Consider the following 25,716-nt stretch of genomic DNA (forward strand, 5'->3'; position numbering starts at 1 on the left):
GTGGATGTTGTTGGTGAGAGGTCTGTTCGTCTGTCTTCTGCGAGTCATGACCCGAGTGGGTGAAGTTTTCCGTCCCGGTGGAGTTGCTTTAGCAGTGTGTGGGAACTTGGAACACCTGTGTGGTGTATAATAACCCGAGTTACGTGCGCCATTGCTCCGTGAATTACCTAAATACACAGTGCATCAAATCATATGCGTCGTTTTTGGAGGGAAAAGATATTTTCCTCTTAGTATAGAAAAATCATGGCAATTTTGTCCTTTTGTCGTTGAGCTCGGTTGGCAATGTCAGCTGTATGTCAAATGCGGCAGTACGAGCAGCGGTTTCTTTCTTTTCTTTTCCTTTTTTTTTTGAAGCCTAGGGCCAAGAAGAAACGCGAATATTTGGTTACCTACACAATTCGTGCAAATATAAATTGCTTCATGAAAATGGTTTGATATAGTATGCCGAAGGAGAGAGCAACCAACAAACTGTAAGTGTTGAACTTTTGGCAAGATTTTTACATTCATTACGTCAGACGAGGTTTTTACTATGTTTGTTACAGGTGGTACCCTATAACTTTTTTGGTTTCGGAAGATGATAGTTTCGAAATATCTTTTGAATATAACTAAAGTGAATTTAGGTGACATGGTTTAGTTTGGATTCCAATAAGCAAAGAATTGGTTTCTCAATGATTCCGTATGGAAAACTGTTTGAACGTACAAGAAAACCCTTATAATAATTTTAATTCAAATTTGCAATAAGGACATGTTATTGTAATTTTGTGGAATAAGTACAAATCATTTTTTATCTTAGTTTAAGTAACTGTATCATGTCAATTTTAGGTTAATTTGTATTAGGTGCTCGATAGGCTAAAGGTTTAGTTTTTCTGATATTATCTTTTGCCTTTAGTGAATCGTAAATTATTCATTAATGGTTTTGTCGAGCAGAGTCATGAGTTGGACTGGAAGAAAACCTTTGTACTAAAGATATTGCTTTAACATATATTTTGTACCTATGTGTGAATTGCGTATTGCGTAAGTACGCCAAATATTTATATATATGTATGTATATTTTTTATATTGTATCGGAGTTTTAAATGGTACTGTTACTTAATTTTTTTATACTTCATATTAAGGTCTTGATGTTAACTATTGCAGTAAGGTATTGATCATGTGCGAGACCCATGGTGCACCAGGGGTGGGTATAGTTATATCTGCAATGCTATGGTATTAGTTATTCTAGTTAAGAGGAGCGAAGCCTCTTATACCCTGATGTTATTAGGCCATATAAATATACCTTGTTTGGCACGTTTTGCATATGCATTATATAAATATATATTGCTTATTTGTGAAGGATCGTTGCCTAACCAAGCAAATTTTTGGTGTTTATATTTTGTTAAATAATGAATTGCTTGTTGAATGATTTTGGAGAATTACATAACTAAACTTACTATTTCATTTCGCTGTTATTTGATTGTCAGCGAGCTCCCTTTGTAATTTTTTTTTTTTTTTGTCAAAGTTGGGGTTCGGTACAAAGCCTCGGCAAAAGATAAAATTTAATTTTCGTATTAAAAATTATAAATAAAATATGTTAAAAGTTGCTTTTTTTGAATGAAATTATGTAGATATAATTGAATGTACTTGGTTCTGTTCCCAATTCAAGCACTTATAAAAAAGTTTATAGAGCAGCCTTCATTCAAGAATCAATGATACTATACTATGCTGACTGACATTATACTACTACTACTACTACTACTACTACTACTACTACTACTACTACTACTACTACTACAACGCATTTATTACCTCTACCAGACTACCAAACATTATAACCAGCAACAGAATTATACGTAAACATAACATTCATGAATCTAGGTTATAGCAGTTATATGGGTTCCGGGAATAACTGTATGGTACCAAAAACCTACGACTGTCCTTATATTAACAATCTGTATGAGTTATGGATAAATTTATTTCATACAATTGTACTTTATTTATCAGTATGGAAATATGTGTCAAATTTGAATAAACTGAATCAATATGGATTTAAATAATGATTAAAATTAAAGAAAAAAGGTAGCAAAAATATTTTTAACATACACTAGTTTTCAAATACGTTTGTTAGTCGAACCGTTATTGCCTTTGTGTAAGGCTTTTCACTTTGCTCTCTTTGAAAGAAAAAAAAAACTCAAACATTCTTAAACATTTCTGTCACCAGAAACTCTAGCCTGTGAGCTCTGCTCCTCTTCATTTATTTCAAATCTGTTTTGAAGTTAGTTCGAAGTGTGTTTAGTCTGGTAAAATTTTAATTTCTTCTAAGTAACCTCTTGATATTTGGTTTCCAATCATTGGCTTACTCAAAATTTATTTTCCGTTCCTACGCAAGAGTAATTTTAATCTTCCCCTTCCTTCGTTAAATTTCAGCCTCATCTGCAATAATTGTGGTTTTTTCCGAGCGTAAATGCGCAACTCAAAGTTTGCAATTCAATGTTGTTTTTTTTACTGCGCACTTCTTGTCACGTGTGTGCATTACAAGAGAAAACATTTTCTGAAAGGGCACTAGGTCACTGAACCACAGTGAAAAATACGTTGAGTGCCGTTTTTTTTTTTTAATCGGGCTGCTTAAAAGCAGTTGGTGGGGATGAATAGAGGCTGCCTGTCATGTCATTAATCGTGAAAGGTGATGTGTCGGAAGCCCACCTTCTTAGCTCGCACAGCATGACCATCTACGAGTCGCAGGGCATGTTGTTCTGGCTGTTTGGGGGGGGGGGGGGGGAGGTGGTCCAGAAGTCGTTTCCTTTCTCACCGGGAGGGATCTCTCTGGCCTGTTGGGTGCGGGGAGCAGGGGGGGGGACAACGCGTTTCTCCTCTCCCCCCTCCCCCCTCCCTCTTTAAGTGTGCGAGAGTGATGGCGGGACGCAAATAAAAATGCGCACGCACTCATCTTTCTTCAAAAAAACTTTTCCAAGTTTCAATCCATGGGACCATCTCGCAAAAAACCAAAATTTCGTGTTATGTAGAGCATTGCCACCTCGCAGATATCTCCGTTGATTTCTCAACCATGCAGATGCCTGCTGCATTGCAGAGCGAAACGTCGTATCGGTACGAGTGATGTACTACTCCTAGAAACGGAACAGACTAATTAAATAAAAAAAAAACTTGTTTGCGCGTGGATAGAACCACCATGAGTCTCGCGTTGGCCAGTATTGTCGCGAAAAGCGATCTGATTTCTATGGAACGTTGGTTGAAACGCCAACCAACTTGGGTGTGAGTGATCTGGATTAGAAACTCGAGAATAGCATAAATTCTGTGCTCTTAGTTTGCAATATGTTCTTGATGAACTGTTCTGTAATTCCTTTAAAATTATTGAGTTATCATTTTTAATTGTTATACGATAGAATAATACGAAGATTTTTATTTCAGGAGATATTTTGACTTCCTTGACAATCATTATTTTCATTTACAGGAATTTCTTTAGTTTAGTTCTGAATTGTTACAACTTATTAAATATTCACACAAATGCCGACAAACAGAAAAACATAATAGCTTGTTTACCAAGACCTATAAAGCAGAAGGATATAAAAATTTTACATATTATTTATTATTCATATTTAGTAAGGAGATGTTATTGTTCCGTCAACCTCCGAATGTACTTGACTATACTGCTTTATTTACAATAGTGTGTGTTTGTAATTTTTTTTTGTCTCATAATACCCCTTAGTAAACTGTTCTGATACCTACAAAATCTCAATTTTTCACTATGGTCAAATAGATTTATAGTGTGCTTAGCAAATTGCAATTTTTTCCTAGAAACAAATGATTATTAATTATTCACCCATTTTAATGTCATGTCTAAGATGAAGTACTGGGGTACGGAGACTTACTAAGAATGAAAATGAAGCCTTGTGGCCAAATTTTTTTGAATCCTATAAAAGGAGGGTCATTCAAGAAAAGGTGGGCATCGGTACTAAGAACACTGAGGCATGGTGCCATTTTATTCTTCCCATACTTTTGTCGGAAGAGAGGTTAATGCGACTAAGACTCGAGTCCATAGCCTCATGAATATGATGTAAGTGTGCCAGCAATTTATATTTTCATGATAGTGGAGGATTGAGGAAGGGGGGAGCATGAAAGAATTTAGAGAGTGTAATACTTTAAACTACTCTTCATATCATATTCAAAGAAAACATGCGAAAACATGCGAAAATATTATTGTTCAAGAATGTCGATTTTCGAGTGAAATAATAATGCATTTGTGATAATGAATGTGATATTTTAAATTTTTATTATTTTTTAAAGTTGTTTTTAATATATTTGTGGTAAAACACTATCGAAATAACACATTTATTAAAATTTTATCTTGCAGTATTACCTAACGGTATTATATTTTAGTCTATATTAAAGGTTGAGGTCATAGTCAAGGTCAACCGGAACAACAGAAGCTAAATTTTGCAACTGTGTGTGGTGTATGACTTGCACCTCACTGGTACACCAGCAGAAATGAAACACGTTGCACCAAAGACAGTGTTGAAAAACCTCGTCACAGTTTCCAAGTTATCAGACCGGCGCGGGAACCGTCGCGTTTAGAGGCAGATCAGACATGGGTGTAGCTACTCTGGGTGTTGTCAAACAACCGGAGGCGCTGCGGCAGGTATTTAATATTCCAGCAGAGCGCAATGCAAGCTCGTAAATCACCCGCCAGCGGCGGCTAGAGACAATGTCACGCCACCCGGGCGGCAAACAGCAGAGAGAGAGGGGGGGGGGGGCCTTGGCCCTGTGTACCCGGGAGTGTCTGGGTAATCCGGCAGCAGCCCCGGGTGGGGGGAGATGGTGGGGGGGGGGGAGGACGACAAGAACCCCCGCGCGACGCGACGCCGCGGAGCTGGTGGCGGTGACGTCGGCGCGGCACCATGACGGCGTCGAAGGCGACGGCTAGCGGCAAGGAGGCGGCCGCGGCGGCGAGCTGCGACGGCCGCCAGGGGCGCAGCCAGTCGCGCCAGTACCTGGCCAGCTTCGTCGGTGAGCCGGGGACGGTTCCCGCCGTGGGGGATCACCTCGGACGGGCACCGTTGCAGTTGCGCACTGTTTGTCACTGTGGAAAAAAAAAAAAAAATTGGTTATCTGTAAAGTCGGTTTACGGACGATAGTTTAACGTGACAACGTCATAACAAAACATTGATGAAATGACTGCATACTTTTATGAATGAAATTGAATCATTTTTATTGAACTATCACTATTTTGTATGGATACAAAGAAGGAGTGAAATGAAATCTACAATTTAATTTATAAATTTACTTTTATTTGCACTCATTATTTCAAATATGTTTATTGCTTTAACGAAGAGATTATTTTAACTATAACTTTTATACATGTTTGCTATTTTAACTTCTTCCAATCTGTGTTATTCTGTTAAGGATAGGATGATGCTAGGAAAAGTAGGAAATGAATGGGAGTGTTTCAAGTTTAATGTGCCTCGAAAAAGTCAAATCGATGGTTGTTCCAATCGAGTGGAAGAGAGATAGATGCGGCGCAAGCGTACAATGAGCGTAACGGGACAATGGGCGTAACGGGACAATGAGTCGTCCTTTTTCGTACGTGCAGCCGGGGTTCATCGATTTATTGGACGTTGTCAAGTCAAAATGTCATGATTGCAAAGTAAGGTATGAAAATGAAAACATAAACACACAGAGAACAATCCTAAATCAACTTATGTCTAGAGACCGGAAAAATTCGCAGATTCATTCGGCGATAGGCTAGTTTTCAAATACATATACATTTATAATGATTTTGCTATTGGCTTACTGTTCATCTGGACGAATCTCAGCCAATCATAAACCCTCAACCAAAGAAGGATCGTATCACAGACAAACCAGATGAGACGACTCACAAGTCGGCAGCCAATGAAATTGCGTTGTTTGCCCAAGTGTTCAGGGGAATGTGCAGTCTGTCCTGAAGGCCATCGAAACCGCGAATTTTTCCGGTCTCTACATGTCAGTCATCATTGTCTTCATATATTTTTCTGGGTGCTTCAGGTTTTGTGGTCTGTCTGCATTTACTGTTATTGTTTAAACAGACTCGTTGTTATCCCACTGAGTTCATCTGTGCTGTCACCGCTGTGTTGTCCATAAAACCTGTTTAGGTTCATCGTTGGGTTTGTTTATCTGTTTGACATCAGCTGATTTAGGATTTTTTTGGGGGGTTTATGATTTGATATTTATTTATTATTTTGCCGTTGTGATTTTTTTTCCCCATGGCAAACAGTGCAAAAACTGCAATGGCGCATGTCCAAGAAATTGTATTAGATCCGTCCGCTATTCACGTGACCTCAAACCAATCAATCCGTCCGCCCGTCAAAAGCTTCCCAAGCTGTGAGTCCCGTTCAGGTAATTATTTTATTTTTACGTTCAACGCGGTTAAACTTGCCGACTTTTTGAGTGGCTGAACTTTCACAAATGAAAAAAATACGTACATCGCATACCTTTTGCGTAATTAGCTTGCAAAGTTGCATTTTTAACGTTTATTTTTGTGTAGTATGGACAGGGAGCACGAACTGGAATATAAATCTGTAACTTTTAGTTTCAAAGACAATTTTAATGGTTACTGTGTGATATGGCTTAATTTCTTTCAGAAAAAAAATTATTAAATTTTACCTAGCCTTTTTAAATCAAAAAAATTTATTATTTAAAAAGGCTAAATATAATTATATTTTTTTTTTTGGAAAAATTTGAAACCATACTACGCAGTAGCCACAAGCATTACCTTATAACAAAAGAAAATAGTTATTTATTTCATTTGGTTTTTCTTATTCATAGAGCACAAACATGTAAAAAATTCAACTTTATTTACCATCTAATTGCGTAAAAAGGTGTGTACTATATACATATATATACATACATATATATACATATATATATATATATATATATATATATATATATATATTCAATTTGTCGAAGTTTGACCACTAAAAATGTCTAAAAGTTTAACCATGTTAAAGGTAAATATAAAATATTGACCGGGAACGGGACATACGCCCTTAAAGTAGGCACTGAGAAGCTCAGAGAAATCAATATAACAATCACATGCGTTGAAAATACTGTTCCATTAACAACGGCGCTCAGTTCAGTTACTTTCACCGTTACTTCGTCAAGTACGAGACGGGACGTCTAAGAAGTGCTTCTTCGGCCATTACTCAATCAAGAAGTGATTGTTTCAACGTTATGTATTCATCGCGCGTATTAAGTAAGGCTTATATGATAAGAACTATTCCGCGAAGTAGTGGTGCTTGTTTGCCAAACAAGTCCCTTATCACGAGTTCCGCCCTAAACGTCTGAGCCCGGTTCGTCGTCTGCTTCCCGCGGTGCGTCTAGACGCCACTGGCTGCGATCGCGCGTCCTCTCAGCCAATGGAGCAGTCCCCTGAAGCCCGCGCCAAATTCAAATTTGCGCGCTACCGTCCAGGCCTGTAACTTTGTACGGTTTTGTTTCCGAACATATGTTCCCTGACAGAAGTTGCTTGTTTTGGCAATTCCCACCACCCATTAAATAGGTATGCCCCGCAATTGGCGAACATCCTGTGTATGTCTACCCTTGGGGTAACGTCGATTATGAATGGTTGATCAGGCTAGCGGACGGTTGGAGATCTCCAATTACCGCTTCGGGCTGATGACCGCGGGTGACCAGGGCATGCTCGACGCGGTGATGCAGCGGTGGCTATCTGTTGCCTTCCGCGATAAGGAGAACAAAAAAAGAATCACAACAGCCAGTCCTGAACTAGGAAAGCAAAATTTCTTAATCGGAGAAACACCCAATCCGGTTGGAAGACGAACCGTGGACTGTGTTCATTCATCCCGACCACAAAAAGAACCACCCGGTTGAGTAAATTACTGTTAAAAATAGAGGATTCAGCTAGGGTAGATCTTCGTTCTCTTCCATGACATAACGTCCTTTCAAGATCCGTTCCAAATTAAATGTTTATTAGAACAAACATGATTAGCAATACATGTAAAACTGGGGAAAAAAAACTGTTCAATTTAATTACCACACTATTTTAATTATCAGTTACAAAATTTTATACGTATTTATTTGGTAGCCAACGATACTAGCTAGTTACCTTTCTTAACGATAATGGCATTCACTTTCACTGTACTCCATACTATTCATTCCTAAGAGCTTATTCAAAAGTAGACAAACCAAAGCTGTGAAAATAAATTGGTTAATATATATTTTTTTCTAACATGCTTTCATTGTAGTTTTAAAACCGGAAACACGTTGAAGTGGCCTACTTCATAGCACATTTTTCTGAAAGTTTGTTTCTGGTTCTTACTTAAAATTTAAGGTAAGAATCACAAAAGACCAAAGCCATGTGGTAGATGGTAGATATAATTAAAGAGAGCCATGACCACTTCATTTTGTTTACTAATTGCAGTTATGTATCGATGCATTGACATTCTTTAAGAAGCCTACCTGATAAGGGATAAATGAATTAGTATGAGTGGGGAGAAGAGACAAGAGAGAATATCACTCGAACAGTCGAACTTATGAAAACTATGAAGGTGTTAGTGAAATGTGTTTTTCTTTATTTTTTATTAAAAACCGCTGACCATACGTTTTTGCTAGTGAAAAGGTACTATCACAGTTTAAACTACATTACGTTATTTCTGACATTTTATGCCCCGTGTTATATGTATGTGTGTTAAAATGCTTTGTAGTAACATTCTTATAATTTGCTTTTTATGGCATGTGTGGGAATAAATATTAATTGATTTTTTAATGTTGCTGATATTTAGATTTCGGGTGGGAAAAAAAATTAATTTTGAGGGTAAAACGTATCAGCCAAAGCTATACATGAGAATTTTAGGTCGACCAATGACTTATAATAACACACATCGACGGTGAGTCCTAAACTAGTACTTAATGAAGTGGTTTAAGAGGTGTAAAATTTTGAGTTATCCTGGGCATAGGCGTGCGCAGGACTTCAGTATTGGTGGTGCCAGATTACACAACAGCCATATCGTTCACTGACCCCGAGACTAAAGCGGGGGGGTCCGGGGGGTCCTCCCCCGGAAAAATTTTGGATTTGAAAGCGCAAAATGGTGCTATTTAAGGTGTTTCCGAACAAAAACATTAAATACACAGATGTAAAAATTTTAACATATTTTATGACAAGTTATGGCTTTGAACGTTATAATCGCCAGGAAAACTACCAAACTATTTACAGTTTTAAGCTTTGTTGAGCCATAAAGTAAATTGCACAAATTGTTTGCACGGAATTCATGCTGGTGGCTTTTGCAAAACCGTACTTACATGTTTTCTGAAGACGCCAAATAAAAGCTAGGAAAAAACATTCTCAAATGTTAAGTTTTAAAATCAACAAAACAAGGGAGTTTTTGTAACATACCTCAAATATGTAAAATATTAAAATAATAAAAATACACAAATAAGAGTGGGCGAAAGTTTTAACTTTTGGAATACAACAAAAATGCTTTGTCGGCGACTGCATACAAGTCATCGAGTAAGCCTATCATTTTAACTAACTTAACTCTCTCTCTATTTTTTTTTAAATAAACCTTGGCGGACGGCGGCTATTATTCCGTGCGCCTGCCGAGTGGAGTGAACAGTGGACACCGAGCGAGCATTCTATGTAATTCGAGGAGAACTAGGAGACGTTTCGTAGCCGCGGCCCGCGTGTACAACACAAGTAATTGCACCTGGCTTGTTTCCGTGTGCTTAGTTGGTTCGATTGATAAATGATATAGCCTACTGATAGTGTTATGAGCACATATCTGTAACTCGACACGATTGGAAAACATATATATATATATATATTTTTTTTAAAAATACGGTTTTTTGTATGTATTATTTCTGCTTGTAAAAAACGAAATAACGTTAACCCTAATGGTGGTGCCAAAGCACCTGTGGCACCTACCGTGCGCACGCCTATGATCCTGGGAGAAACCTACGAAATGACTTCAACAGACTTAAAATAAATTTTGAAAACTCTTAATAGTAAAGAGTATTTGACGTCATTAAAAAACTGGGCACGAGTGAACGCTATCGTTTACTCGCTGATAAGAACCTGATTATTTTGAAACGACCCTGGACAGTTGACTGTATTATGACAGTTCACAGTTGTCGGATTTAGCATGCGAGCTAGAAGCTATGCGTTGAACCTGAGCAGTCGAGGAAATGGGGAGAGGTTCAAAGATTGCTGTTGATGAGCCAATCAACATCCAGGAGATTGTGTATATTCCACAGCGTTCTGGGAAGCAGTCGCACCAATTCGTGGCTGCAGCGATAGGTAAACATTTGGCAAACTTTGTTTTTAAAAAATTAATGGTCACATACTGTTTTCATTAAAATTTAAGCTTTGAAATAATTGTTTTCATATATGACGTATGCGAAGTATTAGATAAAAATTTTCAATATTTTGGATATTTTCTGTAAATACTTAATTATTTTAATAGCAAACACTCTTATCTAGATAATGTAAGACACTTTTATAGGTGCTGTGTAAAGAACATTCAGACTTTAAAACCTGAATATGTTTATAGAATAAACAGAAAGTTATTGATACATGATAAACTAATCTGGTGGTGCATGAATCTGTATTTGTTTTTGATTACATTACAATATTCAATTGTAAAATTCTGATCTTTCCTTGATTTACGTGTCTAAAATGTCTCTCCTTATCTTGAACAGAGTTTTTCTTAAAATTTAAAAATGATGTATGAAAATTAATGATATTTGTAATTTTATTTTATTTACTCTACTTATTGTACAATTTCTTTAGGAGAGTAAAAACCTTTGCGCACAAAAACCTCAAATGTTTTTGAAAATAATTAGTTTCTATACAGTATGCGATATAAGCTTTAGTACTCAAGTGTATAAATTTTATTTTACTCTAAAAAATTATGAAGCCGGGTTATTGGGCAGGCAGAAAAAGGCAGGCCGAGTTTAAATCAATATCTATTAGATAACTCATTTTTTAAACATAAAAGTATCAACAGTTTTCCAAAATGTCTGGTTGTCTTCATATTTTGATGGTTTAAGTTTTATTGCTTTTAATTTTATGATTTTATCCAGGATGAATTAATGCGCAGACGTACGTATAAATAAGTTAATTAACGTTTATACACTTCTTATCTAATTAAAATACTAGGTCATTATTATATGTCAAATATATATATACTCGGAATTAATTATTTTTAAGTAATTATGTATATTCATTTTAATTTACTCTGCGTGTATGATTTTGTAATGTGTAGTTTACTGATATTTCCGTTAACACGATGTTATCAAGTCTAATAAATTATTGAACTTTGACGAAATGAGTCACAGTTGTCCATGCAAAACTGTTTATTTACATTTAATAATATTATGTTTATCAATATTTTATTCCTTGAGCGTTATGAACTATGAGATAGTACATCTCTATGGACCATGCTACTCTATGCAAGCTAGATATGCCGTTGAAAAAAATATATCGTACCCCTCTAGGCGGTATTGATTCAAACGTTTTATTAGGTGCCTATATTTTGATTTTAATTTGGTGTTTGTTTATCTCATGTTTGCTTTCATTTAAAATGGTTTTTACGAACTTTTACATGTGGTATCTCTTGGCTAGGGCCACAGCCGACTAATCAGAATAATTCTTATAGGTCATTGCGTAATTTAAACGTTCTGAATAAAACGTTTTTCTGAGACATTGTGAGTTTTGTCATAGTCGCAGTGATTTTGAATTTTGAATCAGGAAAGTTAAATGATTAAGGTGGATTTGAAATATAATGAGCTTATTAATCAATGCTATGTTATGGTATTTTTAATACGTATGCAGTTCTCGTGTCCCATCAAATTTCCTTAATTTTTTTGTTTCCTGGATTACTTATATGGAGTGGTTTTATTGAAAAAAAAATTAAAGTTAACCTGGCAAATTAAATGTAAATTTTCAGAACTATTTGATGAACAGAATTTGGGTCCCCGGGAATTTCGCATAAACGATTCATACCGTTTGTCCATAGAACCGAGCCAATAGGCAATGCCAGGGTAGGTTATTGGTAGGTTTTCGGAACTCCTGCTGTAACCTGCAAGTCATAGCTTGCCAAGAAAGCAAGGCAAGCTTAGTCTCATAATTAAGAAGTGGTAATTGTTACTATACTGTCCTTCATACATCTCCAGGAGAAGCATCCAGAGCATTTTATCAGAAGATTTCACAATCACTTGAGTGTTACCCACATGAAGCTGATGAAAATAATTCAAAAACTTACTTACAGACATATATTCTGCTATGATGTGTTTTGCTTGCAGGGTCTTATGATTTTGCACAGAGGCTTGAAGTATTGTAACATCCAAAATTATAATGTACTGTGAACCACATTTGTACTTACGCGGTGCTCATGGCCATCCAAGCACTCATGGCCACTGAGTACCCGTTTTGTTTTGTCCTGTTAAGATGCTATCGCACGATGGAAGTTTCCTTGTAAGGTCTTCCATGACAGCAGGTATGGATGGTTCTGTGGAAGAAATAGCAGAGCACTGGCCGTTTTCATGGAAGTTTCTGTGACCGGTCCTGTTCGAATTTATGTGGCGGGTGGAAATTTTATCCAGTCAGAATGAAGCTGTAGTGTTGTGTGCCCACATTGTTATAAGCGTCAATTTATTTTGGAGGAATTTAAGTTTTCTTGATTATTGATTGGAAACTTGGTGAACATGTGCTCTGTTGAAGCAGTTACAGAATTATGCGACAATTGTGAGAAACATCCGTGTTTATACAATAAAAAAAATAATTAACTATCATAATAAAACCATTCGCGCAAGCTAGGCTTACACCAGTCAAAATTCTACGTGTGATAACAACATACATAGAAACATTACTCTCCACTGCTATGGAGGCTTGGCTAACAATTTTGCTGGAAGCTTCTAGCAGAGCCTATACTAAACCTTCCGTCGTGTGATACAAGCTTTTCGATAATTGTCGTAGACTTATTTCAGGAATTGGGAAAGGTCCGTTTAAATTTTCATGATACTTATAAATCACAAATAACATAATATTTCAAAGATAAAATTTTTGTGGCGAGTGTTCTTGCCCATTTTTTATTTTTATTTTAAGAAAATGTTTTGTTGGCTCGTGATTTTCAGCATCAGTCAGCCATCCCCCATTTATTTACTGATTATTCCTTATAGTTTGATAGTATCGTTTGGCAGTTTTATTGACTTCGACAAGTTAGTGACAAATTTTAAGCAATTACAAAATTACACCCATGCCGTATACGGGATTCTAACCCAGAACCTCTCGCAATGTAAGATGGTGTCCTTCCGACTATGCTACGGAGGTCGGCAAAACCACTCGACCACCGCGTCTCTGGTTTTGTGTAAGTTGTCTCAAATGACCTCGTCGTCGAAGAGATATGAAATAATAGAAAAACAATATGAATAAATTTAAGAATTTGATTAATTTGGTTCGCTAACACTATCATAAAGTTACATAACTAAGAGCGCATTCTTAAAAAATATCAAAGTAGTTCATTTGTACCGGAAATTAGGTATTTCGGTACGTTTTTTAAAACATTGTTATTATAATTTTAAATTATTTTTGGAAATTTTATTTTCTATATAATTTGGTTAAAAAGAGTGATTTACATTTTGTAAGGCTGGTGTACTCTACGTAGTTAAACTTTGCGCCAGTGATCCGAAGCACCTTTTCTCAGGGACCAATCTGATCTTTTGCTAGTCTAAGACGTCGTTGGCAGCCTGTTTGACATTTCTCCCACTTACAGTCACGTCCGGAGCCTGTAACATTATTTCCCTGCATGACTAAAACTGCACACAATAGCTCTGGACGAGTTGTTACCTTTTCTCAGAGACGAGCTTAGAACAACGATTACCGTCACACATTCGTCTTAGGTTCTCTCCTAGAAAGTCATGCTAGGATGCTCGTTCCCAGCCTGGTTGCGTTTTCTGTCCCCCCCCTTACTCCACCTCCACCCCCCTTGATTCTAAGAATTTAGCCCAGGATCATTGTCCTGACGTGAACCCGCCAGGCAGTGACCGACTTCAAGGACGACTTGCCATAAAAAAAATTACGTGCTAATATGGACCACACACGACATCTAGCGGCAGAAACAGTAACTTATCCTCTTGTCGCCAACTCGTGGAGCTGACGCCCGCGACATCTGGTGGCGACTTTGCTAACCTCTCAGCTACCTTCCCCTGTAGGCCACCAGAGAGCAGCACCGACTGCGCCATTAGCCCCAGGCTGTAGCAAACATCTCGGGCAAGTCGATCCCTATTTGTTTCAGACACCCCTCAACAGGTAGCGCTAAATCGGCCAGTGCTACCAACTTCAAGATATCGAAGTCAGAGTTTTTTTATGATTCCCACTCAGGGAAATTGGGAACCTTTCGGTCCGGACGCCCCAGTCTCCCCCACCCACTTCGGTTTGAGCATTTCCTTTTAATTATGAGACACGGACCTTCCGCGGACACTTCGCGTCGCGATTCCAGACGGACTGTTTGAGATTATCGGCTGATCGACGAGACGCACTACAAGACTTCTGTCAGGCCGCAACCGACGATGTAGTCTATTATACAAGGGATGCTATCCCTATTTCTTCTTTAAGTAGTTTAGTCCGTCGGTACAGTACTTCAGCATAATAGTTATTTCTTTTAAATAATTTTTTTTGAAAGGATGGAAATGTCCGCGCCTACCGCGTATTCGCAGATCCGGACTGGCGACGCATCAGAAACTAGAAGCCAACATCCCTGTCTGGTGAGTTACTGTCAGCATTTTTCCCCAACCTCCCCTTATCTTTTGCGGGCATTTTCTGCCCAGTTTGCTGTCTGTGTACTAGTTCTGATCATGTTTGATTCGGACTGTTCACAGACAGGGTCGAAGAGCCGGATCCAGAATTAACATTTTCACGCTCTTCCTCCTCAACAAACAGAGGCCCTGACACCATGTTGAATACTGATTTCCGGGCAGCGAACCACCGACCTCCGGTGCTACAGTTTTTATAAACCTTTTTTGAAACATTCTTTAAATTTCTACGTTCGAAGAAATTAATCACATAAAACATCCGTTCTGGACTCTAAGAATATAAACTGGGTTAGTTTTAACATATTTTATTTTTTTAATTGGTTTATGTATTTTTTATTAAACCTTTTATAATATAATTTAGGGCCAGCCATATTTTTTTAAAATATATCTGAGAGCTCTTTAATTATGTAATTGAAATTGTATTGTAACACTTTTAATATCTGTTATAAGTTTCCTTTAATAAAAATGGAGTAATTATATTCAGATGGAATCACACCTTGTTTCTGTTCATTCCTCATATCCTTGTAAAACTTAAAGATCCACCGTTACAGCAGAGTATAATGTCAATACTATTATGTATATACTTAATCTGATTTAACTACACTGCCTCAAAGTAACAAAAATGGTAATTAATAAACATTTCCTGGTTTTTACAAATGTTTTCCTTTTTTTTCAATGTGACCAGTTAAGCCCGTATTCAAAGACACATAAATAAGGGTTAAGGTGTTGAATATGCTACACCTTTACCATAACCACATTAATAGTGCACAAAACCACTCCCTAACCCTAGGAAACGGATTTTGGTGTCCTATCCGTGACCTATCTGTTGCCCAAACTTCCATGCCTGCTCAGAGATAGCCACTTTTTCGTGGATTTTGTCCAGATGGTGGACCCGTATCTGGTATCATTAACTCGTATGTAGTGAACATCGGAGGACGAAACAAGCATACTGGTGTGCCAAATGAAACTTTATGATAGTGAAACTATCATACATGCGTTTAATACATTTTGTATGCTTTAACAGCCATAACAAGAAATAATCGCAACTTAAAATATTGTTACGATCGCACTTGGCTGCAGTGCTTGGCGTCGCCAGGCTCGTTCGGCCTTTCTGCGACCCCTTCCACCCGCATCCTCTCCCTGGTATCTCGTGTCATACTATCTCGCGACATTCTGACCTTCACAGCGCGCACCTGCCTCAGATAGAGTTACTTAAAGAGGCCGCACTGCGGCATAAAAGGACTCAGACATGTTTATCGGCGTGTTGTGTAGGAACCCGATGCTTGTTGCGTTTATCGGCGTTCTTTGAGCAGCCGCCGCGTCCTTCGACAAAACTCACGACGCGTTTCTGGACATTTCGACGGCGAAGGTCGCGCGATATATTGGAGACATTCCCGATTGTTCTGGACGGGAACCCAAGGGCTATTAAGGAGGTTGGGCCGACCTTCGAGTCAGTCGGAGACTGAGTGAGTTCTCCCGTGGCGGAGATCCGGGCGTGAGTGCCGCGAGTGCGGCAGAGTGGCGAAGTCCTTGGACGAAGGTTCCAGGGCAGGGAGTGAGTGAGTTGAGTGGAGTCGGGAGTTTTCCCGCGGCGGAGTTTCCGGGCGATAGAGTCGTGGGCGCGGCGGAGTCCCGAACGAAGTTGCGAACGAGGAGTCGAGTGGTATATCGGTGAAGAGGAAGTGCGTCGGCGGCGGCAGAGTGTGGCGACGGAGTCCCGTAGCGGAGACCCACGAGGGGTGCTGCGGCGAGAGTTGCGCCAGAGGTGTGATCCAGCGAGGTGTGTGGAACGAGTGACTGGGGAATAGACAATTCTTTAAGTGTAGTTAATTATTTGCTATCTTAGAAGATTAATTGTAAGTGACAAGTAGTGGTAATAAATAAAACTGTGTGTGTGATAAAAATCTTTAATTGGGCTATCCTTTACGAACCCCCGCGGTAAATCGTAACAATATACTTCAGAAAATTTAAAAAGAGTGGTTACATTTTTTGTGTGATAATGCTGCTATCTCTAGGAACTTTTGCCGTAACAATTGTACGTCCGCTAGTATGCGTTGGAACCAGTTTCTAGCCTCGCACAGGGTTGCAGTTCTGTTACCTTACTGGGATTTGGTTTTGGTCACATCCTGGAATACGGCCCGCGAGTTAGTTTACGGGTTGTATGCCAACAAGGCGGTGCTCGTTCGGACACGTCTTGGAAGGCACGCTGGGACCCTGCTTCACTCGGCTGTTCGTCTCTCGGCGTTGCAGTGAACATCCTGTCGTTCGTGAGCGGCAGCACGTACGGCTGGATGGCACCGATGCTGCCCGTGCTGCAGGGCGAGGACTCCCCGCTCGGCATACCTCCGGTCTCGGACACCGATGCCTCGTGGCTGGCCTCCATCCCCAGCATGTCCCGCCTGCTCACCATCCCGCTGTACGGCCTAGCCATGGACCGGCTCGGCCACAAGGCCACCGGCTACCTCATCGCCGCGCCCTTCATCGTCGGCTGGCTGCTGCTGCTGTTCGCCAACTCCTTGGGCATGCTGTTCTGGTCCAGGTACAACTCCGCTGTTAGCTGTCTCCGATTACACGTCGCCAGCTATATTGCTCTGAAGTGATCTCATATTTCAACCACGTTTTTAATTGACTCTTTCTTGGTCTGTTTGTTTGTCTGTTCGGTACAAAAATTCTGCAATCGATTTCAAACTAACTTCTCGAATTGAAATTGTAAACACAGCTCAGAACTGGATGACAATGCAACAATAACTCGCTTTCTTGTCTGTCTGTTTGTCTGTTCGGTACGAAATGTTGCAATCGATTTCGAACTAACGTCCCGAATATCTAGAGACTTGAAATTTTAAACATAGCTCAGAACTGGATGACAACGCAACAATGACTCGCTTTCTTGTCTGTCTGTTTGTCTGTTCGGTACAAAATTTGCAATCGATTTCAAACTAACTTCTCGATGTGCTAGATACATATAATTTTAAACATAGCTCAGAACTGGATGACAATTTAACAATGACTCGCTTTCTTGTAGTATGTCTGTTTGTTGTTCGGTACAACAATTTTGCAATCTATTTCAAACTAACTTCTCGACTTGAAATTGTAAACATAGCTCAGAACTGGATGACAACGCAACAATAACTCGCTTTCTTGTCTGTCTGTTTGTCTGTTCGGTACGAAATTTTGCAATCGATTTCAAACTAACGTCCCGAAGAGCTAGAGACTTGAAATTTTAAACGTAGCCCATAACTGGATGACAACGCAACAATGACTCGCTTTCTTGTCTGTCTGTTTGTTGATAGGTCCAAATTTTTGAAATTTATTTTAATCAAATATCCTGATGAGTTAGAGATAGTTCAGAACATAGCTCAGGTTAAGATATGCCTACATAAACCTGAAATATGCCAAATTTCTCTATCATATACTCATCAAGATTTAAAAACAATTAGGTACATAATTTCACACACACGAGTCTAAAAAGCAGAAAATAATTATTTAAATAAAAAAAATTTTTAATGCACCACGTTTTTAAAACGTAAATTGTATAAAATATTTTCTCCTAGCTCCATACAGATTCCTAACTTCATATAGATTGTTCTGAAAATTGCTGATTGTGAATTTTTAATACCTGTACGGTTTTGAAATTGTGGTGTATTAAAAACATATTTTAATTAAATACTTTTATTTGTGAAAGTTTGTGATCAAGGTAACGTTATTACAGAGGTTTTTATTACACTTTTATAGTATAAAATAAACCTGAATCTTAAAAAAAGATATTTTTCTTAGACAAAACCATTTTTTCCATAGGTCTAAGAGAGAAGATATCTCAGTAATTTTTTTAATGTTCCAGAACTTTTTAGTTCACATCATTAACAGTTCATTAAGTACTGTGTACTTTTAATTAAGTATCAATGAAATGTAAGTAAGGAAAAAAATTGCTACATTTTCAATTGGTGTCCGAATTCAAACCTTATGGTAATTAGAATAATATACGTGAATGCACTTCTGCCTAAAACATAACATAAAGCTAGGGATAAATTTTACAAGTATGAAGGTTTTATTAATTTATCTATAACAAGCGAAACATAGTTTACATGTGATATAAAAGTCACATAAAATAAATTACCAAAATGCAAAATATTATATTTTGATCGCATCATTTTACAAAATTTGTGTGTGGTTTCAACATGAAATAAAACAAAACAACAATCCGAAATACGTCCATATTTGTACAAATTCCTCTCTGATAAAGAAATATGCGCGATAAATGAGGATGTCGATCACGATGTGTTTAAAACATTTGCAGAATCATCACCGGACTAGCTTACGGCGGCATCGCAATCTTCGTGCCGTCCTACACGATAGACATCGCCGAGGACAGCGTCAAAGGACGTCTCGGCGTCCTGTTCGCGCTCTCCATGAACATCGGCTGCACTTTCGCGTACGTCATGGGCTCCTACACGTCGTACGCGGTGTTCCACTGGACGCACACGGTGATCCCTGTCATCTTCATCGTCGCCTTCTTCTGGATGCCCGAGTCCCCGCTGTTCCTCATGACGGCAGGGAAGGCAGAAGAGGCGAAGGACGCTCTGAGGTGGCTGAGGAACGGCGAGGACAGTGAGTTCGAGCTGAACAGGATACAGTTCCGGGCGCACGAGATTCTGGAGGAGAGGAAACGGAAGGTAATAAAATATTATGAGTATAGAAACAGTGAACACTGAGGGGAAAAAAAAATATTCAGTGTGAAAAAAAACTTTTCTTTGCAACTTTGCAAGACTGTTAATGTAGTGACATCGAAAAGCTGCATTAAAAGGAACCGTAGAACTGTCCCCGTAGAGATCAGAACTGCTATAAAAACCTTACTAAAAACTTGTGCAACTACCATTATTCAATACAGAGCTGTCCTGCAATTCTTCCATTGCTAATTTTTCTCGGTGAAAATTGATTTATTTTTCTAAAAATATTTTTGAATATTTGATGCGTAACATCTTAGCTCTCAGTGTACGGAATTTCGCTGGACTAGTTTCGAGAATGCGACGGAAATGTGTGACAGAAAGTGCTGCTATCTATGGCGGATGTTGCGAAATAAAGTTAATAAATGTGCCATTTATCATAATTTTAGGCCACAAGTTTTGAATTTTAAGTTGAATTTTTCATTTTTAAAGAAGGAAACCCAAAAATAAAGTTGCATTTTTAATTTAATTTAATTTTGATTCCATTATTGTACTCTCCAACGTAATCTTGTGCAACCCAGTGCATCTGCGCTTGTTCGCAGACCCAATTAGATACTTTTTCTGACGACTGGTTATCGCAGCATCTCGGCCGCTGTTTGCATCACGTTTTCTCCCTGTAACAGTGTGACTTTTCGTGCTAGCGAACGCTACCCCAAGCCCACCGCTAGCATCTTTCATTTCTCAGAGGCAAGCACAGGTAAGCTGTTTGGCAGCACGTCGAGGAGCATATTATAGTCCTCGGCGATGCCTCGGGACGGTCCACACGACGCTTTTCCCAGGCGACATAGCAAGTTTTGATCCCCCTTACCTCTCCCCCCCCCCCCTTGTGGCTTTTTGGGAACTTCAACCCGGAGCATCGACCTCCGGTGAACCCGCGCAGGGTACATGGTCTCTCCAAGGACATACGCCCTTGTCCAACAGAGCCCTCAGCGAACCCTAGCGGTGGCAAAAATCCCTAACCTAGCTCTGTCCGCTGGTTGCGAGTGCGCCCAGTGCGCTCTACCGGATGTTTCTGTGACCATCAAGCAAGTTTCTCCTCTTGTCCGCCAGAGCGCACTACTCATCCCTCCCATAAGATACAGCTTGTCATAATCGACTTTGGAAGCAGTCGCGGTGCGATTGCGACCTTAGTTCTCCCGCGACCCTGATGAGCGCGCGGCGAGCGCTTTTGCCGTCTGCTTAGCCTTTCGAGGATCTTCATGTAACTTCGGAACCTTTCCATCCGGACGCCAAAGTCTCCCCCCACCTTTTGATTGAGTTTTTCCTCTTAATTAAGAGACGCGGCTCCTCAGGGGACACTTCGCGTCGCGATTCCAGACGGACTGCATTAGGTTATCGGCGGATCGGCGAGACGCACAGCAAGACTTCTGTCTGGCCGTAACCGAAGAAGTAGTCAGTTAGACAAGGGATGCTATCCCTATAAATCTTTTAAGTATTTTAGTCCATCTGTACACAGCATAGTAGTTATAATTTTTTAAATAAATTTTTTTGAAATTATGGAAACGCCCGCGACTCCCGCGATTCCGCTACCTTTTCAGATCCGGACGTGCTACGATTCGGGCTCTAGAAGCTACCTTCCCTGTCTGGTGAGTTCCTATCAGTTTTATTCCCTGAACTCCCCTTATCTTTTTGCAGGCATTTTTTGCCCAGTTTGCTAACTGTCTGTGTACCAGTTCTGATCATGTTTAATTCGGACTGTTCACAGACAGGTCCAAGAGCCGGATGCGGAACTAGTTGCATTGTCGCACTCTCCCTCTCCAACAAACAGGCGCCCTGACACCATGTTGACTGCTGAACTCCGGCCAGCGAGCATCAGACCTCCGGTCCTACAATATTTATGAACCTTTGGAATATCATTTAAATTACTACGTTTGAAGAGATAAGAACTATATAAAACTTTCGTTCTGGACTTTAAGCGCTTACATTGGGATTGTTTGTGCCTCTTTGTATTTTTTAAATTGATTGTGTTCATTTATATTAAATAAAACCTCTAATAATCTAATTAGGGCTGGCCCGTATTATTAACATATCCGAGAGCTTTTTTTATTTATGTAATTGAAATTATATTTTAACGCATTTTAATACCTCTTATATATTTGTCTCTCATTCAACTGTTATAAGTTTCATCATTTAAATAAATATAGAGTAATTATATTCAAACAGAATCACACCTTGTTTCTGTTTATTCTTCATGTCCTTGTGAAACTAAAAGGTCCACTGTTAAAGCAGTGTGTAATGTCAATGGTAGTATTTGTGTATTTAATCTTATTTACCTACACTGCCACAATGTAACAAAAATGGTAGCAGAGCTGGTGGTTTCAATTATATGTAGTGTGTGATTTTGTCTGTAAACAATCCCAGTAAAAATAAAATAAAGTAAAATAATTTTTTAGATATATGATTTTTTTATATAAATATTTGAGCAGGCATATTTATATTTTTTATTTTAGCGCGAATATTAGTAACTTTTAATTTTAAATCCTTATAAGTAATATTTATCTTAGTTTCGCGAAAGACGTCGCCCAGCAGTTACCAGCTGTCCTGACCGCGCGCCACATTATCAGACGTGTCCCACACAAGGTTACAGACACCCCTCCCCCCTTTCACACGCCCGACGGCCAGAGCGCCGCCGCGCCAGATGACCACTGTAATCTTATCATGCGTGCATGCCCACACTAGGCTGCCAACCATCCCCCTCTTCATCCCGTCCATCACCTGAGAGGACATTGCTCCCTCTTCGTCGACGGGAATGCAAAGTGTTATAAGTACGCGACCCACTGATTGTGTAGAGTCAGGGCGCAACCAAATAGTTAATGTTGTAATTTAAGTTAAAGTTAAGAGTGTTTTGTGCATTGTATGTCAGCCTAGAGTAAGAGTTATATGTTTCTTTAGAGTTCTTAAAATAAGCTAACCATGATCACTCCGGAGTATCTTCTTAAGGACGAGATAATATATGAGCTAACACTTCGGGGCCAACCGACCTCAGGAGATGCCCAAGAGCTCAGGAAACGACTCAGAGCCGTTTGCCAGAAACAAGTACCGCCAGTTGCTTGGAATGTAAATTTGGACCCACTAGAGGAGTTCAATATTGTATGTAGTAAATTTCAAGACATAACCACTTATTCTAATGAGGTTCACAATGAGACAAACAAAGCAAACATATAACGAATCCTCACGCAACTTAACCACGTCGCCACTAAATTCCACAACCTGTCCGTATTATCAGCAGGTAAATTGAGTGGTGTCTACAGGAAAGAAATTGACAAATGCCGACAGCAAATACCCGACCTCACACATAGGTTGATAGCAAAACTCACTACCATATAAGAATTACCCTTCGAGAGTACTACTGAAATAATTCCCAGCCCTCAGGAACAAATGTCTGGAACAAGTACACAACCTGAAGCTGCGCCAACAAAAAAAAACCCGGGACAACAGCCCAAGGTCACTCTGGTGTCTCCATTACCAGTATCGCCCCCGCCCCCGCCTTCATCGCCGCTACCAGTTTCCTTTGCATCAATCCCGTTTCCAAGTCATCCTGCAATCACTACTATCAGTTACCCACCCACCCACACGTGGTTTCCCTCCGCTTCTATCGCGAGGCCGGTACCCCAGCCAGTCACCAAGGTCACCTACACTCGACCTATTCCCGAAATCATTGCACACCCAACCCACCTCACCCAACCTTTGTGCCTTCCACCAACCCTGGCTGGCATGTTTAATCCATACTACCAGTTCCAGTCAGCATTTTCATCCTTCTAGACCACCCCAGAACTCCACACTCCCTCTGCAGCCGTTGGCACGCAGATCTCACCCCTACCTCAGGCAAGCGCATCTAACACCGCGACTTCACTTGCACAGACCACCATCATGACAGCTATTCCCCAACCAGACCTACAAATTCCCCAAGTCAGCCATTCAACCACGTACCTCCTTCTGGCACCTGCAGCACCCCTCCCCCGACACAACCCTAATCCTGCACCAAATCAACCCCCGCCACCACCTGGCCAAGGTAAAACAGCACATTTCTACAATAAAGTCGCCCACCCAGCCGAAAGGCTACTTACCAATCTCCCGGAAACCAATGGATTGGATCCGAGAAAACTAATTGAGTTTTTGCGACAGTTACTTAAACTACACCTAAAAAACAACTTTATTTTTGGGTTTATTTCTTTAAAAATGAAAAATTAAACTTAAAATTCAAAACTGTGCCCTAAACTTATGATAAACGGCACATGTGCCGTTTATCATAATTTTAGGGCACATAAATTAAAAGGGAAACTGCGTTTCTGATTTCCAGATATCATTTAAGATCATCACCGACCGATTCACGTGGCGGGCTCTTCTCATCTGCGTGGGCCTGATCCTCAACCAGCAGCTGTGCGGACCCGCGCCGATCACGTCGTACACGCTCACGATCTTCCGGGACTCGGGGTCGACCATCCCGGCGAGCGCGGCGACCATCATGATCGGGGCCCTGCAGACCGTCGGCTCGTTCATGTCCTCCGTGACCATCGAGAGGTTCGGCAGGAGGGCGCTGCTGATCTCCGGCGACGTCGTCATGGCGACCTGCCTCGCGACCTTGGGTCTCTACCTGTACCTGAGGGCGCTGGGCTGGGACGTGGCGGTGGTCGGGTGGCTGCCCGTCGCCTGCCTGTCGGCCTACATCCTGGGCATGGGCGCGGCCTTGGGCCCGCTGCCCTTCATGCTGGCGACGGAGATGGTGACCCCGCAGGCGCGCAGCGTGGTGCAGAGCGTGTGCATAGTGACCGTCGCGCTGAGCACGTTCGGCGCCACCTTCAGCTTCGTGCCGCTCGTGGCGCTGGTGGGGCAGCACGGCTGCTTCCTGCTGTACGCGCTGGTGTGCGTGGTGGGCGCTGTGTGCGTGTTCCTCACCGTGCCGGAGACCAAGAACAGGAGCATCGAGGAGGTCGTCGAGCAGCTCAAGAGCGACCGCTACGTCCGCTCCGTGCTGCGAGGACGCACTGCGACACCCGACAACACTAAGCAGAAGTGCTCAACATGAGGAACTCACAAACTGTTATTCATAGGCTGCGAGCTACTACTGTTGATTACAGAGTATAACAACTATGGACCGACAGTTATTATTTTTTTAATCATGCTCTCAAATGCATTATAATATGTCTCGTAACTAGAGACCTGTAAAGTTCGCGGATTCATTTCGCGATAGGATAGAGTCCAAATACTTTTGATATTATTTTGCTTCAGTGATTGGGCCACAGTTTATCTGAAGGACTCTGGGCCAATGAAAAATCTTTAACAGAAGAATCAGCGAATCACGATCATTCCAGTCAACAGGTGTTACGAGTCGGTAACCAATCGGCAGATGTAATTTGCACGAGTGCATAGAGGTTCATGGAGTCTATCCTATAGGGATTTGAAATCGCGAATTTTACAGGTCTCTACTCGTAACTAAGCACCGGAAAAATTTGTGGTTTCAATGATCTCTAGGATGTACTTTATAGTTCTACGTACACTCGGTCAAATGTCACCCTCTCATTTGGCTGCTGTCTTGTGAAGGTGTTTCCGACGTAGCGGCCTGTGATTCTATACAGCGTCTGTTGAGTGTTTCCCGCTGGTCCAGGGGTAAGTTGTGGGCCAATAGCAGAGGCAGCACTGAGGTATAACTATTTGAATATCAGGCTGTCGTGAAATGAATCCTCGAATTTTTCCGGTCTCTACTCATAACATATATGTAATAATCTACTTAATAAAACTATTAACACTGACTGACAGACAATGTTCAGCTTAAACCGGTGGGTCTAGAAGGATGAAATTTTGCATAGGAATTCCTTATATAACTAACTTAGGTGAGCACTAAGAAATAATTTTTGAAAATTAATCTCGTAAGGGGGTTGAATATGGAATGAAAGTTTGTATGGAAATTGGTCATGTTTGAAGTTATAAATACGGAAATGGGTGTTTATAAATAAAAGTCTGTTGTATCAGCGTTTTTGGTAATTCATCAGAAATGAGGCTCAAATACTTACCCATAGGGTATACGGCTATTGTATGGATAAAATACATTTTACAACTTTTCTGTGAGTTCACATAAATGTGTTAGTGCTTTGTGTTAATCATTTATATGTTCTGATATATAATAAAATCTTACTTACTGTTATTGCATAAAAATTATTTTTAAAATATTCAAATTAAAAATAATATATATTTTTAATTTTGA

General features: G+C 40.0%; 1 protein-coding gene across 2 annotated transcripts; it reads left to right on the forward strand.

The window, feature by feature from the left end:
* Positions 1-4,808: 4,808 nt before the first annotated feature.
* On the forward strand, positions 4,809-25,656 carry LOC134541898 (facilitated trehalose transporter Tret1-like). Of its 2 annotated transcripts, none has more exons than XM_063385632.1 (4): positions 4,809-4,998; positions 17,044-17,332; positions 19,088-19,463; positions 23,815-25,656. In XM_063385632.1, exons 1-4 carry the CDS (start codon positions 4,890-4,892, stop codon positions 24,538-24,540), a joined length of 1,500 nt encoding a protein of 499 aa, XP_063241702.1. In that variant the 5' UTR covers positions 4,809-4,889; the 3' UTR covers positions 24,541-25,656. The 2 variants fall into 2 exon arrangements, with proteins under 2 accessions (XP_063241702.1, XP_063241701.1); XM_063385631.1 differs by lacking the exon at positions 4,809-4,998 and adding an exon at positions 10,097-10,279.
* The last annotated feature ends 60 nt before the right edge of the window (positions 25,657-25,716 follow it).

This window comes from Bacillus rossius (assembly GCF_032445375.1).
Source record: "Bacillus rossius redtenbacheri isolate Brsri chromosome 4 unlocalized genomic scaffold, Brsri_v3 Brsri_v3_scf4_2, whole genome shotgun sequence".
Taxonomy (NCBI): domain Eukaryota; kingdom Metazoa; phylum Arthropoda; class Insecta; order Phasmatodea; family Bacillidae; genus Bacillus; species Bacillus rossius.

Excerpts from the sequence above, each read along its gene's own strand:
- LOC134541898 (XM_063385631.1), top strand. The coding sequence starts at position 10,168 with ATGGGGAGAGGTTCAAAGATTGCTGTTGATGAGCCAATCAACATCCAG. Across the intron at positions 17,333-19,087 it reads GGCATGCTGTTCTGGTCCAG|AATCATCACCGGACTAGCTT; the intron begins GTACAACTCCGC and ends AAACATTTGCAG. Across the intron at positions 19,464-23,814 it reads TGGAGGAGAGGAAACGGAAG|ATATCATTTAAGATCATCAC; the intron begins GTAATAAAATAT and ends TCTGATTTCCAG.